Here is an 18,850-nt window from a genome sequence, read left to right as displayed (position 1 = left end):
CTGTGTGTGCCGCATGCTGGGGCACCTGGGTACAGAGCGTGCCCCCTCCCTCAGGGCACACCGGCCACATAGAAAGAATCGGGAAGTCCCAGGGCACAGCCAAGGAGGGGGTCCCATGCACCCAAGCTGAACATGACGTAGGCAGAAGAAGCAGGCTAGATCTCACTGGGCGCTGACAACGGCCTCCTGTTTGAGGTCAGAGAGATAAAGAAGGACTTCTCAGAACTGAAAGGCATGTGCCAGAGAATTCCTGGCTATGGACAGAGGCATTCCAGCTGGGGTCGTTGACAAGGTCCTTTGGGCCAAGACCTATAATGGCTGCAAAGGACCGAAACCTCACCATCTGTCCCCCTTGGACCTCACCATCTGTCCCCTTGGACCTCACCTACACAGCCACTGTCTGTCCTCTAACCCTGCAAGGCTGGCATCCCCATTCTTCCGCCATCAAGGAAGCAAAATGGCAATGGGATAGGGCCGTGTGCTGAAGACACCCTGGGTACTCCACCCCCAGGCTGTCTTTGAATTTTCCTCCTACAGTATTTTCAGGGATTCCTTTCAGAAAGTCCTAAAGACATTTTATAGGACCTAAACTGATGGAATTTTAGAGGATTAGGAGAACTGAAGGCAAGGCTTTAAGGACACACCCAAGGCTCTGCCCAAGGCTACCTTAGCTCCTCCAGCACACACAGAAGATGCTGGTTTTCAGGGAATTATTGGAGGGACCTCCCTCGTTTCACCTCATTGCAAATGATCACAGTCGTGAACAGCTCACTGACACTGTGATGAGTAAGAGTGCTCTTATAAAACATCATTCTTTTGCACAAAGAGCCTCATTAGAAATGTCAAGGTAATTGTGTTGTCTCAACTGGCCAAGAACAATAAGTAGCTTCTAAAGCCAAAGACGTTTCTCTGACCCCGATATCTTGTGCTTGGAACTGTGCAGCTGTATTTGTTTTTCCTTCACCATCGAAGTTAATTTTAAGTGACTCCCCAATCGCAACCCGGTTTACAGAGAACCAACTGTGATTTGTTGTGTCTGTGTTTATGACCACAGATGTTTTCACGTCTTCCCTCGCCATGTTCTAGTCTCTATCTTAGAGACTTCAACAAACTGATTCGCTATGCCTATCTTCGTTTTCTCTTGGAGTATTTATGCTTACCATATAAACTACCCCCTCTTTCTAAAAATGGTTCCAAAGGCCCTGGGAGGAAGGCATCCGGCAACCTGAGCTGTTTCAGCAGATCCCGCCCCAGGCCAGGCTGTCTGCAGGGGTCAGAGCCCCACAGCAGAGCTCAGGCCCCAGTTCACCAGCCCCCTTTGGTGTTTCAGCTATCTCCTGCCACATCTCCTTCCATCCAAACCGGGCCTGGACACCCACGGCATGCGGCACCCCACAGCCAACACCATTCAGAGAGTGTTTAAGATGAGCTTCGTCCCGGTTGGCTTCTGGCAGCGGTTTATAGCCCGGATGCTGATCAGCTTGGCTGAGATGGACCTCCAGGTATTGTGTTTTCTGCATAGAGCACTATTTGCTTGCAGGCCAAGCACCTGCGGCCATGCTCTGGTGGGAGTCGGGGGAGGGAGATACCCTTTGCTGGAGGAGCCTGACTGAAGACCTTTCCTGCAGCAGAACTGCTGGCTTAGGGTCCGGACCCTGGTACAGCACGGCTGCCTCCTATCCTGTGGGCCACAGACCCACGCGAGTCATTCTGTGAATGCCAAATCAGCACCCAGTTGGCTTGGGCAGACTATCCCATGAGGAGCAGTGGTTTCAGTCTTACCGACGTCCACATTCCCTGGCTCCGTGGCTGTGGACCGGGACTCACAATCTGCTTATCCAGACACTGACCTTGAGTATGCTGCTGCTCAGGGGTGACGCCGGGAGAATCATGGTTTTGCCATTCAGGCTGTGACTGAACTCCCCTGGGGATCTCTTAATAGGCACAGACCAACAAGTCAGAATCTGTGGGTGTGGCACACAGGGATCATATTTTTTAAAGCTCTCCAGGTGGTTGATTTCGCTGTCCAGTCAAGCTTGAGAACCACTGGCATAGAGCTTTAACTTGGTCTGGGAGGAGTAAACACCTAATGGAAGGAGTTCTTTTCTGTGGGTTCACCAGGGTTGTTGGAGGAGGGCTTGGCTATCAGTCAATATTCATTTCATGCAGGGCAATAATATAGAAGTGGCAGTTGGCTAGAGCAGTAGTTCTCAAAGTGGGGTTCCTGGGCCAGCAGAATCAGCCTCACTTGGGAATTTGTTAGAAGTACAGATTCTCAAAGTGAATCTATACTGAAAGTCACTCAGTCATGAGGCTACTCTGTCCATGGAATTCTCCAGGCAAGAATACTGGAGTGGGTAGCCTTTCCCTTCTCCAGGGGATCTTCTCAATCCAGGGATTGAACCCAGGTTTCCCACATGGCAGGTGGATTCTTTACCAACTGAGCCACAAGGAAAGCCCAGGAATACTGGACTGGGTAGCCTTTACCTTCTCCAGCAGATCTTCCCGACCCAGGAATTGAACCAGGTGGATTCTTTAGCAACTGAGCTCTTAGGGTAGCCCTCAAGCCTGCTCCAAACCCCCTGCATTAGAAGCACCAGTATAGAACTCAGGGCTCTGTTTCTCAGCCTTCCAGAGAATTCCAACCTACTTCACCTTGTGAGAACCCCTGACATAAGCCAGAATTGTTGAAAAATGGTCAGTAAACTCAGTGTGAGTTTGCCTTTGACATGTTCGAGTTATAAGGCCCTTATGGAATTAAACTTCCTGCCTATTAAATAGAGATAGTCTTTGATCTTCCCATTTTACTGAAATGTTCAAAAGTAAATGCAAGAGCCTGAAAGTACCAAAACCTCTCACAGATTGTGTTAGCAAGAAAGAGGCTTGTTAGCAACCCAGTTGGGTGTGCTGACAGGGGAAGGAGTGGGCGCAGGGCCGGCTCTCCCAGTGTTCCCGCTGTCACCCTCCCTCCCTTTGAACTCTGCTTCCTGCCGTGTTCTAAGTGGGAGGTCACACACCCCGCCACCCCCCGCCAAGCTCGGCGTCGTGTGAGGCCTGAGCTCCTAAGGGTGCTCAGTGGCTGGCCGGGTGAGGGCCCTTCAAAGCAGCATCCCTCACTCAGAATTAGGAAAAGAAGCTTTGCTGGAATTCAGTCTCAGAAGTCATCAAAGGTATGCAGATTCAAGCATGGAAAATATACTACTTTTCACCTATCAAACTAGCAGAGAGCTGACAGCCAGCCCAGCAGTCAGGGAAGTTCGCACGTCATGGTGAGTGGATGTACAGCTTAGTCACCCTGGAAGCGATTCGTCACTAGGAATCCAGAGCCTGAAGACGTTCAAGCCCTTTGACCCAGTAATCCTACAGCTATAAATCTGAACTATAGCAGTCATTTGAAATCAGAGAAAGCTCTGTGGTTTTTTCATGTTCATTTGGCTTATCCGTAATAGCAAAAGACTGGAACCAATCTAAAAGTCCAAAGAAGAGAATGACTCAACAAATTACTTAATAAAATATTGAGATTTAGAAAAATGAATTTTATGAGTTTCTAATCAGACAGGAAAAGCAAAGTTTTTAAAAGTACACACAATTAGAAATTTATAAATGCAAAGTTACAAAATATGGCCTCAGCTGTTTTATAAACATTACAGATAGATAGGAAAAAACCTAGAATAAGATATACCAAAATTTTCATGACCTGTGTGTTAAACTGGTATTTTATTTTCTCTCATATTTCTCTGTATTTTCCACATTTTCTAAGGTAATCTTTTGCTTATAAAATCAGGGAGGGAAAAGAAAGACCTGTTTTCTGTGTTTTAGGGAAAATGTGTTCCCAGAGTATCCTAGAGACTCCTTTAGATGATGCAGCATTTCGTTTGGCAGCAAGATGAGGATGTGGAGGGCGGGGGACGGGAAGACGGGCGGTGTCCTTTGTCCAGACGGGGCCAGACGGGCCTCCTCACAGCTCTGCCCAGGGCCAGCACGGAGCCCAGAATACTCAAGCAGGGTCTTTTCTCTTTCAGCTGTTTGAAAACAGGAAGAATACTAAGAGCAGGCACAGGAAAGTCACCATTTATAGTTTTACAGGAAACCAGAGAAATCGTTGCAGCACATTCAGAGTGAAAAGGAACCAGACCATCTATTGGCAGGAGGGGCTCCTGGTCACTTTTGATGGGGGCTACCTCAGGTAGGTGCATGAGGGGCTCACCTGACTAGGCCTCCATGGCGTGCTGGGAATGGCCCCCAGAGGAGCCGCCACTGGACGCCTGTCCGCTTGGCGTGCAGAGCCCCGTTCTCAAGGGCAGCGTATATACACAGAAGCTTGCTGGAAGTAGAAAGGGCCCCCGCTAGCAAATGTCTGAGAGGGTCCCCGTTTCCTCATACCTCCTCCTCTCTCCTGACAGGACAGGAAAGGCCAGGGAGGGTGTGGGGACCGAGCCCGGCGGGAGGGCAGTGGGCGGCCCCCGAGCTCAGGGTCAGAGCACCCAGCACCCCGGTCACTGAGGGGGCTCCTTAGGGCCTCGCAGCTGTCCTGTGCACCTCCGCCTCGTCCTAAGAGAGTGCGCCCCAGGGGAAGACACTGTTCCCCAGACCACATCTCGTGATACCTAACAGTACATTTTTCCTGTGCTCTTTTTTTTTCTTTTTTTTTGGTGGTGGGGAAGAGAAAGAGGGAGAGAAAAAGTTGGCTCAACAGGTTAATAACTGATTTTTAATCAGATTTAATTTGATATACACAGGATTATTTCATACTTTGAGTTTTTCAAAATATTTGTCAGCTCTGTGAGAAGAGAGGGGGAGAGGGGAAAGTGAATATTGTGAGGGCTTGGTCTGGGCCATGCTTGGTGCCTGGGGCTTTCAGGTAACAGTCGCACTTAAAGCGCACAGTCATCACTTGATGGACGAAAGCCCTGTGGCTCAGATGGGAAACCCTTTCCCAGGGTCACATCGAAGGCTCAGAGCTCAGCCTGAGCACCCCTTACGGCAAGATCCTCGTGTCCACCTCACCATTTGGGGGCAGCAGGGGGACAAGGCAGGGCCATACACACAAGTACACGGACTCAGGACCTCCCCACCCCCAGGGGAGCAGTCTCCTGGGAGTTGTACCCTCACCCTGGAGGCAGAGAGCTTATCCCAGGGCCCTTCACAGCCAATTGCAATGAACCTCTTTTGGTTTCTGGGTTGCAGTGTAGAATCCTCGGATGTGAACTGGAAAAAGAAAAAAAGCGGAGGAATAAAAATCATGTGCCAATCAGAAATAAGGGACTTCTCGGCAATGGCTTTTATCACAGACCATGTCAATTCCTTGATCGATCAGTGGTTTCCCGGTAAGAAAGCGTTCTTGAACCAGGCCTTGGCTCATGGTAGTATTTCTTTATAAATTGGGGTGGAGCCCATTTGGAGAACAGAAATCCCGCTGGGATTCAGCCCTAGGAAACCAGAGGGGTCCTAGCAGCCCTCTGGTGGAGCTCTGAGCCCTGGGGGTCCAGCTGCAGGCATAGCCGGGGGCGCCATGGCTGAGATGGGGCCCTGGAGGCAGTACTTGTGCCCTGGCGCCCAGTGTGTAGGAAGAATGCCCCAGGTACCACATGTGGTCTAGGAGGACCTTCAATAGGCGCCTCACATGGTCTTGTTTACGTGGTAAGGACAAAGCTGCTGAAATCCAGAGGGGAGCCCGAAACCGCCCTTGCGCAGGGGTGGGAGGGAAGCTTCCACAAACACCTGCCAAGAGCCCCCATTCTCCTTCCATGCCTACCCCAAACCCCCAAGTCCCAGCAGTGATCAGCCACCCACGCAGCCCTTTCCAGCCCCTTTGATCAGTTTCTTCACTGACAGTCCACCCAAAGAAAATACTTTTTGAAGTAGAGCCATTGAGGTCCTCTGTTTGTTTTGTTACTGAACTGGAGACAAATCCACTGCGGGGTATCCCGCACGGAGGAGGCCGTTTGAGCAAAACCAGGCCACTTCTTCCCTGTGAGCGCTGGAAGGCTAGAGACCGAGAGAGCGGAGAGTGGGTCTAAGATCTGAGCACCCCCTCTGGCCTGCCAGTCCAGTCCTCTGGCCTCCTGAGCTGGCTGCCCAGGAGAGCATCAGAGCAAACAAGAGACAGGGCTGGGCATGCTCTGGACACCAGGGTCTGGTGTCCTTTGCGTGTTGACGGGAAAGGTGACCTACAAGGAGAAAAGGCATTGATAGGGGCCTACGAGAAGGTAATTTTAGTCATTTGAGTGTGGCGTAGCTCAGACCCGGCCTGCAGTGTCCTGCACAGGGATCCCCAGACTCTCAGCACCTCCTCGGCCAGCTAGCTCAGGGTCTGCACCCTTGGCGACTGTCCAGGGCATCCCTGGCCCCTCCCTGCAAGTGTCTTTTAGGATTGAGGATAGTGCCCTCCAAAAAGGAACCAGAGTGTGACAGTCACATTTCAGCCTCTCCTGGGGGTTCAGGCCAGGGAAGGCAGACCCCTCTCTTGTGAAAGGCCCACCCAGCCGGGGGTGTAGGTGCTTGTCAGGGGCCCGCTTGCAGCTGCCTTCGGGTGAGCTGATGCCCACTCTGTCCCTGTTTAGCCCTGACGGCCACGGAAAGTGACGGGACCCCACTGATGGAGCAGTATGTGCCCTGCCCTGTCTGCGAGGCCTCCTGGGCTCAGCACAGCAACCCCAGCGAGAGGTCAGAGGACGTGCAGTACTTCGACATGGAGGACTGCGTGCTGACAGCCATTGAGCGGGACTTCATCTCCTGCCCCAGGCACCCTGACCTCCTGGTGCCTCTCCAGGAACTGGTCCCCGAGCTGTTCATGACCGACTTCCCAGCCAGGTAGGCCTCCATGCTGACACATAGACCTACTGCTTCCCATCCAGCCCCGGGTGGCATCTAGGTTCCTGGCCTAGGCTGCCTAAAGGGAGCCAGGCTGTCACTCTCTGTCTGTGAGGCACACAGGCCCAGCCAGCAGGCAGACCACTTGGAGGGCAAAGTCACCTTGGGGGCCCCACCCCATCTCACCCTTACGTTAGCTGGCACTCTTTCCTGTTGAGCTGACCCTCTTCTCTGACTCCTACTTTGCCGCCAGATCAAGGAATAGAAGACAAAGATTCATTGGTGTCCAAGAAGGAAGCACTCCCAGACCTACCACCTCCTTTTCCTTTCTTGGCAAATGATGACTCCTTACTGCTGCTCTGGTGCTGAGCATTTAGATCCCCTGAATCTATCCCTAAAGATGAGTCTATCTATACTAATCTAAGATAATAACTGGGGAGATAATGCTGGAGAAAAGAGAGAACACTTTGTGGTCCCGTCCTATAGGAAACCATCACAGAATCCAAGTAGTCATGGAAACCAGAAGCCATGATTTGGTCTCCCTGGAAAGAATTTGACCTTGTTGGTTAGCAGTGTTTTTGGAGTGTTTTGGAATTGTTTTCTTATTCAAAGAATTGCTTTATCTGATTTCTTTAAAGAAAATTAAACTTGGGGGTGTAAGAATATTTGTATCATCATTTTTTCCAAATTGTTTCCCTGACCCCAGAAAATGGATGTAGAATACTCTGATACTGCAGAACTGTGGCTCCAAAACATGCTTCTGGATGAGTCTATTAAACTAAGAAATCACTTCCTACATTGGAGAAATTCCCCCATGGTTCTTTTTCATATTCCCCAGTTACCTCATTGGTGGAAATGAAAATTAAATACTACTCTTCTGCGAAATAACTTCCTTTTATTCCTAGATCTTTAACATGGGGGTCATCACTTCTCAGAGACCACATACAGAGTTTTATATATGTATGAATCAAATTTCATGATGGGGTGCCCAATTAAACAGCCCCAAATTTTAGTGTTTTTATTTATTTGCTGAACCTTTTTATGTTTTATGCCCCCACTGAATCTGGACTCTGGAATCTACTGTGTGGAATCTGGAAAGCCAGGTTGGTTGTTCCTGTTGGTTTGGATCTAATTACAAGCTGTAGCATGGTTCTTAAACCAAAGTACTTGGCTGGGAGTTGAAAAACCCAAGAATCTGAACAGGGTTCACAATCCAGCAGAGACTTTCTGGAAACTTTGGCTGATGTCCCACCAGGACCTCAAAGCATCACGCTCCCCAGCTGGGAGTTTGGGCAGGTGCAGGCAGGGAGAGTCTGGCTCCACAGAGCCTCGTCCTGTGTCCCTGTTCAGGAGTCCTGACAGAAGGCCCTGAGGGATCTCCAGCATTCCCACTGTTCCCTGTCTCAGGAGGCTCCCAAGGGCCACACTTCCTGAGCAGGTGTTTTGGGGTGGGCATTTGGAGAATAGCCCGGTTCCTCCTCAGCTGCGGGTCCGCCGCGAGTACAGTTGCATCTGCCTGGAGTGCGATGTGGTCAGGCTCTGCAGAGATTCAGCTGCTGCACAGTCTCTTCCTGGAAGGCGTGCGCAAGACTGCATGGTGATGAGGGGCAGAAGGGGTCAGTCTGTTCGGTCAGGAGAGGTCCGGTGGAGGCACCTGGTGGAGGTAGCTGAGGAGAAAGACCTGGGGACCTCTGCAGGGCCGGGGGGACCCTGAGATGGGAGGACATTCGGGTGCTCGCCTGCCACCCTCCCCTCCTCCCTCCCCCATCCACCTTCCGTCCCTCCCAGGAGTGACTTGCAGTACTTCCAACAGAAGTCTCCCTTTGACCTAGGATTATAACATACAAACAGGTGGGAAGGTCTAAATCCCTGCCTTTGGGTGAAATCCCAGCCATCAGTTGTCAGGACACTAGACACACTGACCAGAAGCTCTACATGGCCAATCACTGGCTTACTAGTAAGAAATGAGACAGCTAACCTAGCAATAAATATATGCAATTTCCAATAGATACTAGCTCTCAAAGCATTTTCCTTCTGGAGGAAAAGGTCCACAGGAATTCTTTTTCTGTGTCCACCACCTTTGGAAGCTCCATCCTATACCAGTCAACATTCACACCTCTGAGACCATTCCTGTTATGAATCCACTTTCCAGAGGAGACCAAGGCTTGTTGAGGCTAAGTGACCTACCCAGAGCTGGCATTTATCCCAAATCTGTCTGACCCCCCACCAGGTGGCTTTGAACCCTGACTTTGCTCAGTGGGAACTGATAGCCAAGCACATTCTTCCACCCACCCAGCCCAGGACCCGCCTCTAACTTTGGTGGGCATCTCTGGGGGAACATGGGGCAGGAGGGAGGTCTGTTCTGACCCCCAGTACACACACACGGTGTTTCTGGCAGACTCTTCTTGGACAACAGCAAGCTGGAGCACAGCGAGGATGAGAGCGCTGTCCTGGGCCAAGGTGGGAGTGGCACCGTCATCTACCGGGCCAGGTACCAAGGCCAGCCTGTGGCTGTGAAGCGATTCCAGATCAAGAAATTCAAGAACTATGCAAATGCCCCTGCAGGTAAACAGGGCCCTGGGTTGTTTCTTTTCAGACCTGTCTTCCCTCAGTCCAAACCTGTACCACCTCAGATGCCCGAGGCCACACAGGCAGCGGAAGATGGGGATGATGCCAGTGTGGGCCCCAGGGGTGGTCCTGCTTTCTGCCTGGTGAGATGTGGGCCAGGACTGAGGATCAGGAGGAGCACGGCCTAGAAATTGCTTTCGGAGGTGACTTTCTTGTCTGACATGAGCCCCCAAGAGCATGGGCCAGCCTTACAATTTCTATCCGTTGCATGTCGAGCACAGTGCCCACATGATGGGCACACAGGCAGACCTCAAGTGGACCCCTCACCCTGGGGACTCACCCCGCCCCCCATGCAGTTACCAAGGGAAGGATAGTGGCTAAGTCTCAATCCCAGTCCAGATGAATGGATTGGGGAGCCATCGTGGGTAGCTTTTCCCTCACCCCCTCCCCTCCCGCCCTTGTCCACTGACTGTGTGCAGCTCAGAGGTGCTCCAGAGCCACCTGCCACCACCTAATGCCCATCAAAGGCGAGCACGTGGGGGCCTTCTACCTTCCAGCCACTGGGGTTGCATTTCTCTTGGCCCCTGGCTTAGCATGGTTATCGTCATGATCACAGAAGGAATTTACACCCTTGGTAGAAAATTAGAATCGTGGAACAATGTGAAGAACCAGATTAGAAAGGAAGAGGCAAAACTGTAGACGTGGGAAGAGAATGGAAATCTAAGAGACTATTAACAAGTGTCAGAGCCAGCAAGAGTTTGATACAGTTGCTAGATGTGAGCTCAACATCAAATTTGGCAACAATGACCCATTAGACAATGCCTTCCGTGGCAGCCATTAAGCCACAAGATATTGAGAAATAATTAATAGATATCACTCAATTTAGTTCTCATCTAAATTCCAGCAGTGTGTGTGAGAGATAGAGGCAGAGAGAGAAAGAGAGAGAAATCTGACTAATTCTAAAATTCATATGGGAACTTTGCTAGTGGTCCAGTGGTTAAGACTTTGTGTTTCCACTGTAGGGGGCAGGGGTTCGATCCCCAGCCAGGGAACTAAGATCCTGTGTGCCGTGCAGCAGGGCCAAATAAATAAATTAAAATTGAAAGAAAAAGAAAATGCATATGAAATGACAAACACCCAAGAACAGCCAGGAAAACTCCACAATGGAAGACAAAGAGGAGAGGCTTGCCCAGCAAACGTCCTGACTTACCAGGCTCCAAGCATTAGGGTGGGGTACTCCTGGGCACGGCTGGGCCTGTCGGGAACAGAGAGAGCCTGCATATGTGCGAGAGGCTGGCACACGTCGGGAGTCAAGAGAAAGGCTGGCTGTTCATTAAACTGGGGCAGAGACTTCAGCCATAGTCAAAAATACTTGATTAATGGTTTAAAGGCCCAATGTGAAAAACAACTTTTACACTTAAAAACAAATTTGTCTGGCTCACACATCCATCTGGCACAATCGATCCATTTTAACTGCCAAGATTTTCTTTCTGCTGTTTAAACTTCCATGTCCAGTGATTCCTGATTTTAGAATCTGAACAGGGGAGGGACAGATCAGGACCCAAGAGGACAAGCAGTACCAGGTGGATACTGCTCAGTGACCCAGGGCTGGCCACAGCCTGGTGGGTGACCGATGGGTGGAAAAGGCCCCTCAGGGGGACTCAGGCAAACGCCTTCCATGTGGGGTGATTGTGAGGCAGTGGGAGAACGTTACAGCACAGCCCACCGTTGCCCCTAGATGCTCCTTCTTTGGCCTGAGATGGCCTGTCACAGGCCCGTGACCGCCCTGTGGTTTTTCTTCTGGCCGACACGAGGGCGGTAGTCCGGTCTGCCTTCATGGCCCCGGCCTCTAGGGGTAAGGTGAGCAGCAGTGACCAAGCCCCCAGAATCCTTGCAGCTGAGCAGTGGGGGCTTGGTTACTTGCTAGGCTCTGGGTGGCCCTCAGGGCTGCAGTTTTGGAATAAGATGCACCTGAGAGCCTTAGGTGGTGAACAGCAGGCTGGGGGGAAGGCAGCAGGGTGGGTGATGAGGGTGGGGGTGTGCAGCCCTCCACGAAAGAGTCTGGAACACCGAGTGTAGCAGCTGACAAGTATGGTGCCCGAGGAAGGGGCTTGATACCAGCCCAGATGCCTCAGGAGTGCCCCCATTTGGTGCCTGATTCTGGGTGACGATACTGCAGCCCCCAGAGGTACAAGTCCTGGCCCCAGCCAGCCCCGGGAGTCCCCGAGAGGTGGCTCTGAGCCTGGCGAGGCCCCCACCCTGGGTGGCGCTGACAGCCGAGCTCTCCCCGCAGATACCATGCTGAGGCACCTGCGGGCCACTGACGCCATGAGGAATTTCTCGGAGTTCCGGCAGGAGGCCAGCATGCTGCACGCCCTGCAGCACCCCTGCATCGTGTCCCTCATCGGCATCAGCATCCACCCGCTCTGCTTCGCCCTGGAGCTTGCCCCACTGGGCAGCCTCAACACCGTGCTGTCCGAGAACGCCAGAGGTAAGCGCTGCACCTGGAGTCTTCCCCCAGGGGCCCACAGCAGGCAGCACAGGGCCCAGGGAGCCAGCCAGGGCCGGGCATGGCTGCCGGAGTCTCGTGCGCCATGCCCGGTGGAAACAGGAGAGCGTCTGCAGGCCTCAGTGCCAGGCAGTGGCGTTGGCACCGCTGGAGGAGCTTGCCGCTTGGAGTCAGACAGAACCATGTTCTGAGTCCAGGTTCTCTGCCATGATCTGGGAAGTTGCTTCATTTACTCACCCATCAAAGGAGGTAATAGCCCCCCTTGGAGGGCAGTGAGACCGTCAAAGGAGGCAGCCCTGGCAGCCCCAAGCAGCAGAGCCTGGGAAGCCTGCGGCCGCTCAAGTCTCTCTCTGCCCACAGGGCTCCGTGTCCATCCACCATGGTTAAACATCCGAGGCCCTGCGGTCAGTTTTAGCCTACATTATTTTTCAACAAAACTTCAGAACACTTTCCCTAAGAAATGAGTAACTAAATTCCAAAGAACTGATAGAGGGAAAGAGCTGTCTTTTAACTCAGGAAGAAGAAATGCAATTAAAATTAATCAATTAAAATTAATTATTTCTCTTTCAACAGAAGAGATTTTTTTTAATGGAGTTCTTATACCTGCAACTCACTCCTTGACATTATAGTAGCAATCTTGGCCTGAGATGAGCTCTAGGAATTTTGAATCCTGGCTTTTTTTTTTTTTAAGTAAAACCACCAACCACTGCAGGCATGAGATACTGTGAATGAAGCACTCACAACAAGCATCTCTAACATAAATAATCCTAAGAAGGTTGTCCTCTGTCTCTTCTGGCACCCAGCCTAGAGAACAATGAGAATGCATGTGTAGACTATAAAATACTGGGGAAGACAGAGGTAAGAAAATAAGAATTGTTATGATAATAGTTTGATATTTTTTCTTTGCCAAGATTCCTCCTTTATGCCCTTGGGACACATGCTCACCCAAAAAATAGCCTACCAGATAGCCTCTGGCCTGGCCTACCTGCACAAGAAGAACATCATCTTCTGTGACCTGAAGTCCGACAACATCCTGGTCTGGTCTCTGGACATTAAGGAGCACATCAACATCAAGCTGTCCGACTACGGCATCTCCCGGCAGTCGTTCCACGAGGGTGCCCTTGGCGTGGAGGGCACTCCCGGCTACCAGGCCCCGGAGATCCGGCCTCGCATCGTGTATGACGAGAAGGTACGGCCCACCCACAGCAGTCCCCTGGCCCAGGATGGCCTGGTCCTGGGGCACCTGCAGCTCTGGGCTCTACACACCCTCAAGCACACATCTCTCCTCTCCCGTGCTAGACCGGGAGGCCCTGGAATGAACCAGAAGGGCACAGAGGCCTGTGTCCACCTGGAAACGTCAAGGGTGACATCTCCTTAGCTGCAGAACAGTTACCGAACCTCAGAATTCTCAAACCTCAGTTCAGAAACACAGTAGAGGCTGTGCACAGTGGACAAAAAGTCCAAGACAGAGACGCGTCCAGACTTGGGTCCCACTTCTGCCAGGCAGATATGCAAAAGGGGGACAGAGGACCAGCCTCGCAGTGGCTTATGAGCAACAGACAGATAAAGCTGCTAAAGGCCCCTGGTCAGATCAAAAGGCAGTGTCACTGAAGCCAGGAGGAGAGAGTGATTCCGGCAGGTCCAGCAGAGCCTCCTAGACAGCCGTGTGGCCAACCTTGACTGGGACAGGGCCTTCTTCCCTGAGGACTGTTGGGTAGGTGCAGGTACACAGACAACTCCAAATTCTCTTGCAGTGCTCACCTTGCATCTAGGGCTGGCCCTGGCTAATTAGTGATCCAGCAGTGAAACTCCTCTTATCTATAATTTCTCATTATTTTGTGACTTGCAGATGAGTCATTGACTGATGGCTCCACAAATGACCCAAACATGTTAACCCAGCACCGTGGCTATTAACCAAGATAGAAAAGGCAAATCAGGGTGACAAAAATAAGCTTCTGAGTAGCAGGCGGCAAAGCACCTCATAACTAAATTTATAACAGAACCTTCACATTGAAAACGCTCAGGTCTGTCTTAGCCATTTTCCTGCTAAAAGGTTATTTCTTGACCCTTATGGAGACCTGTGTCACGCTCTCCTTTAGGGGACTTTTCATGACATTTAGATGAATCAAGATGTTGTGATCTGGGAGACTTTCCCCTTTTTTGTGATTTGCATGTACTCCTACTATCAAGCGTGTTAAACCAAGGGTTTGCATTTTCCTGCCTTGTTTTGATAAAGGGAAAGTACCATGGCATCCTTCAAACCCTTATGCAGTGCTTGACACCAGGTTTTCATCATGTGTTCAGTGGGTGGATGGAAGGAAGGAAGTTTTGGAAGATGGGTAAATGGACAGGACAGTCAAAGGGCTGCATTTATGGATACATTGAAGGATGGACAGATAAATGTGCAGAAGGGAAGGTGATCATGTGTGTGGGTAGATGTATGGTTGGATGGAAAGGTGGGAGGGAGGAAGGAAGGGAAAACAGGACTGGAAGATAGATGGATTAGGGGACAGAGTCATGGAAGGTCAGATGGTTGGTGGAATGTTTGGACAGGTGGAGAGAGGTGGATGGATGGGTGAATTGATGATTGCCTTCGTTTGGGCAGAACCCACGCTTTCCTTCTCTAATGTGTCTCCCTGCTCCCTCTCTGTCAGGACCAGCTTGCAAGATCTGCTGGGCCCAGGCAGGGTGTCTGATTTGGCTTGCCTCTCTGCCCAGGTAGACATGTTCTCCTATGGGATGGTGCTGTACGAGTTGCTGTCAGGACAGCGGCCCGCACTGGGCCAGCACCAGCTCCAGATCTCCAAGAAGCTGTCCAAGGGCATCCGCCCAGTTCTGGGTCAGCCGGAGGAAGTGCAGTTCCACCGACTGCAGGCGCTTATGATGGAGTGCTGGGATACGAAGCCCGAGAAGGTACCTGGGGTCCTCGCAGCTCCAGCAGCTGGTGGAGGCTGTGGGTGACCAGAGCGCACCTGTGTGCTTGCCTGCCCACTCTTCACTGAGGGTCTAAAACAAATGGGCTCTTCTCTGCTCTTTTACAAAGATATATGTATTACTCTGACACACCCAGTTCATTTTATTTGTGTGGTATCACTCTCAGGAAAAGCAAAGTTTCTTTTCCTCCCCAACTTTTATGTTACATCATTATGCACATAAAACAAGCCAACCCCTTTATAGCAGTATAGCCCCCAGGAAAGAGCAGTGCAAATGTACATATCTCTTTTTAAAGGAATGGGAAGAAAGTTTGCTCATGAGAAACAGGAGTCATATTATCATTTTGAAGCTATCATTTTGTTTTTGGAAGAGATCGGTGGTTTCAGGATTAAAACTCATTTATCAAGTTAGATTTGGTTATTGAGAGTAAATGAGGTTTGAGAAAAATTCTTTCTACAACTGTGTGTCCCTGGACAAAAGGGTTGGAATATCAGAGCTTATGCTCACCTGACCACCTGGTTTTGAATTGCCATGGACGATGGTGACCTAGACGCCTGGGAGGGTTTATTTCTGGTATCTGAAGCTGTTTTGGCTTCTTATTTCGGTTGGGTCCTGAATAAGCAGATTCTACTTCTTCCTGGTTTAAGACCCTTAGTTTTGAGGACAGGGTGGGCACTCATTTGGTTGTAAGTGACCCTCACTCATGTCTCTGTGGGCCTCTCTCCCTCAGCGACCACTGGCCCTGGCGGTGGTGAGCCAGATGAAGGACCCGACCTTTGCGACCTTCATGTACCAACTGCCCTGTGGGAAGCAGACGTCCTTCTTCTCATCCCAGGGCCAGGAGTACATGGTGGTGTTCTGGGAAGGCAAGGAGGAGTCCAGGTAACATCCGAGGCTTGCCATAACCTGCTGCTGTCAGAGTGGGGGGCAGCGGTGGATGGGGAGCAGTCGTGGATGACCATGGTGAGAGGTGTTTAATGAATGGTGAGTTGAAATCCTGATGGCGTCTGCTCAAGAGAGAAAGCAGTCCACATGCATACAGACAAGCACATGTGGGTTTGTGAATAAGAGAAGCAGAGAAAATGTGGTGTCTGCCTGGAACATGAGGGGCAGGGGTCAAGGGAGGGTTATGTTTTAAGGTGGGAGTTACTTGCAGCTCGATGGCAGAGACAGTAAATGATGCTGGGGGCCAGGAAGAGAGAAAGATGCTAGTGGAGGTGCTGAGTAGAGAGGAGGGAAGGAGCCCCCGGTCAAGCAGAAAGGGTGCCCAAATAGGGATTCATGCTGCCGCCCACCCAACTCCCAGGCACGTCTCTTCTTTGTGATGGGGTGCGAAGGACAAGGGCCTGGGGGAGAGGATTTCATATTCATTCAAGGAGAAGGACACCGAGGCCAGGGATTTGGAAAGATAGCATCAGAGACTTTGCAGAAAAGCACATCCTGTGTGAGATGCTTCAGTCCTGGCCTCTCCCACCTACCTAGTGTGACACCTGCAGAAGCAGGAAAGACTTTCATGGCATGATCTAGGAAGCCTAGTGCAAATATGTGCAGGTGTGCAAATCTGGTAAGGCTTAGATGAAGCAAAGCTTTAGATGCAATGAAATAAATGAGAAGGACTTTGCCATTTTACTTAGGTCAGTGTTGGTATGGTTTTCATCAGGGTTTATGCCACTGTGATGGAGCGTTCTGACCTAAGACATGCTCTGAGAAACCATGCCCTAAGGAAAAAAGAAAAGTATATATGTAAACAGTGTATACATAAATACTTATATCTATGTAAAATGCATGTGTGTGTGTGTGTATACGCACAGTAATTATAATGGTGGTGGTAGTGTTGCTGTTTTAAGGCATTGCTTATAACTATAGGGTAAAGTTAATGAATAATTATATTGACGCCATGCTTTGCAAATTGTGATATTTATCATGTAAAATATAAAAAATAGGTTAAATAAAACTTCTGTAGTTCTGAATTTAAATTGGGTAGATTTGTGAGTATTTTACCTTTAAGAAGAATGAACTCATATTTCCTAGCTATGCCCATTGAAAAGGCCTAGAAACAATGACTGACCAAATGCCAGTGAGACCCCGTAGGATGCAGATGGTCCGAGGGAACCAAAGCTTACTGGAGAAGTGCCTGACTCCAGATCTAGGGGAGGAAGTAGGCCTGAAACACTGGACACTGACAACAAGGATGCCATCAGAGATGGTGAGGCTAGGTCAAACGGACTCAGGACCCAACCTGAAGAGGTTCCCATGGGCTAAAGATAGGGCAACAAGCCTCAGCAAGAATAAGCATCTGCAATAAACTGAGACACATCAAATTGTTTAAGTTCACAAGTTTCTAATGCTACTTAATAAAAAGTAGTCATTAAAAAGATTTTTTAATTAAAAAAACTCCTCATTTATCATCATTGGAGGCTCCTAGAGAGCAAACTTAATATTCCGAAAACTAGTCTGTCTGGAATGTGAGCTATTCCCCAGGGTAGCCAGCAAAAGAGATGTTAGGAGGAAGTTTCTCTTTTTAGGGTAAATGAAGCTAGTAAATGGAGCAAGATACTAGAATTAGAATGGCAGTATTTTGTAATCCCTGTTGCAGTAACGGACGTCGGCAGTGACCATTAACGATCACAGAGGGAGCCAGATCCCAACACTGTGGGCCTCGCCTTCTAGCCCAAGAAATCAGATGAAATCTAATCGAGACTCAAGATGGGGAGCAGGGGAATAAGGTGAATGATGCCCTGGGCTGCAGGAATTCCACAGGGCACCGCCCGTGTCTTCAGCAGGTGACCTGCTCGGAGAGAACAAGAAAGGGAAGGGAAGCCTATCAAAAGACTTGGAGACATAAAAATCAGCAGAAATGCAGGCTTTCTTTCACTACTGATTCAAGTAAACTGTGAAAGCAATGATGACAGAATTGGGGAAGTTGGAGCTCTGGGCATTCATGACAGTAAGGAGTTAGCATCTCTTCTTAGGTGTGGTCATGCCCTGTGGTTAGGTTTTTAATTTTTTTTCTAATAATTTTTTAGAGATAAATACAGATAAATGTTAGATAAAAAGATGATTTGGGGGACTTGCTTCATAAGAATCTGGGGAGAGAAAAAAATGGATGGGGGGCAGAGATAAACTGACACGGCCGGAGAGTGATCGTTCCTGAAGCTGGATGATGCGCGCGTGGGCTGTGATACGCACACTGCAAAAGAAGAAAGGAGGGAGGAGTTGAGAGGGGGGAGCTGGGCGCTCTGGTTTGCAGGACAGCACAAGGCAAGAGACATAAAAGACACAGGTTCGATCCCTGGGTGTGGAAGATCCCATGGAGAAGGGAATGCCAACTCGCTCCAGTGTTCTTGCCTGGGAAATCCCATGGACAGAGGAGCCTGGCAGGCTACAGTCCATGGGGTCACAAAGAGTCAGACACAACTAAAGTGACTTAGCACACACAGTTTTCAAACTCCTTTCATGGGCACAGACAGCGTCCTGATGCCACAAATGCTTTTGGGGAGTGTCACACTCTCAGAAGACCAGGAAATACAGGCATACTGCCTGTCGTGAAAATAAAGCCCTCTTACTGTTAAAGGATATAAATGTATACATAAAACAAACTGAAGTGCTCATCAGATATATAAATATAAAAACAAATCCCATTTTCCCATCAATATTTATTTTCTCAGCAGACTCTCAAAAATCTTTTAAACAAATAGAGAAAATTAGAAATTATTATCTGTTGTTTCAGAGACTTTTACACATCAGTGGGAAAAAATACTAAAATCTCAGTCATAAAATAGGCAAGGAATATTTTTAACATTAGAACTTTCTAATAATCAAAGAAATGTAAATTCAATCTGCAAGATTCCTTTTTCTTATCCTACTGGCAAACTTTGTTTTCAAACATAATAATGGAAACTGCTGAAGGTTGGTCATACCTTACTAGTGAGTATGTAAATTTGCACATCTGTCTGAAAAACAATTTGTCGATATGTTTTAAATGGCCTTGAGATACTCATGCCCTTTGACCCAGCATTTGCTCAC

The 18,850-nt window shown here is 49.6% G+C and overlaps 1 protein-coding gene across 6 annotated transcripts in view; it reads left to right on the top strand.

Moving 5' to 3' along the window:
* LRRK1 (leucine rich repeat kinase 1) overlaps positions 1-18,850 on the top strand; it is a 134,953-nt gene that overhangs the window by 105,822 nt on the left and 10,281 nt on the right. For all 6 annotated transcript variants that reach the window (XM_070775003.1, XM_019983734.2, XM_070775000.1 and 3 more), the window contains 9 exons: positions 1,331-1,502; positions 4,023-4,186; positions 5,188-5,327; positions 6,564-6,813; positions 9,212-9,378; positions 11,675-11,872; positions 12,802-13,079; positions 14,609-14,803; positions 15,555-15,706. In XM_070775003.1, the coding sequence (XP_070631104.1) occupies positions 1,331-1,502; positions 4,023-4,186; positions 5,188-5,327; positions 6,564-6,813; positions 9,212-9,378; positions 11,675-11,872; positions 12,802-13,079; positions 14,609-14,803; positions 15,555-15,706 (1,716 nt within the window). The remainder of the gene's footprint in view (positions 1-1,330; positions 1,503-4,022; positions 4,187-5,187; positions 5,328-6,563; positions 6,814-9,211; positions 9,379-11,674; positions 11,873-12,801; positions 13,080-14,608; positions 14,804-15,554; positions 15,707-18,850) is intronic.

Source organism: Bos indicus, chromosome 21, assembly GCF_029378745.1.
Source record: "Bos indicus isolate NIAB-ARS_2022 breed Sahiwal x Tharparkar chromosome 21, NIAB-ARS_B.indTharparkar_mat_pri_1.0, whole genome shotgun sequence".
NCBI classification, from domain to species: Eukaryota; Metazoa; Chordata; class Mammalia; order Artiodactyla; family Bovidae; genus Bos; species Bos indicus.
The sequence above is the reverse complement of the archived record's forward strand: the minus strand, read 5'-3'. Positions and strand labels throughout refer to the sequence as shown.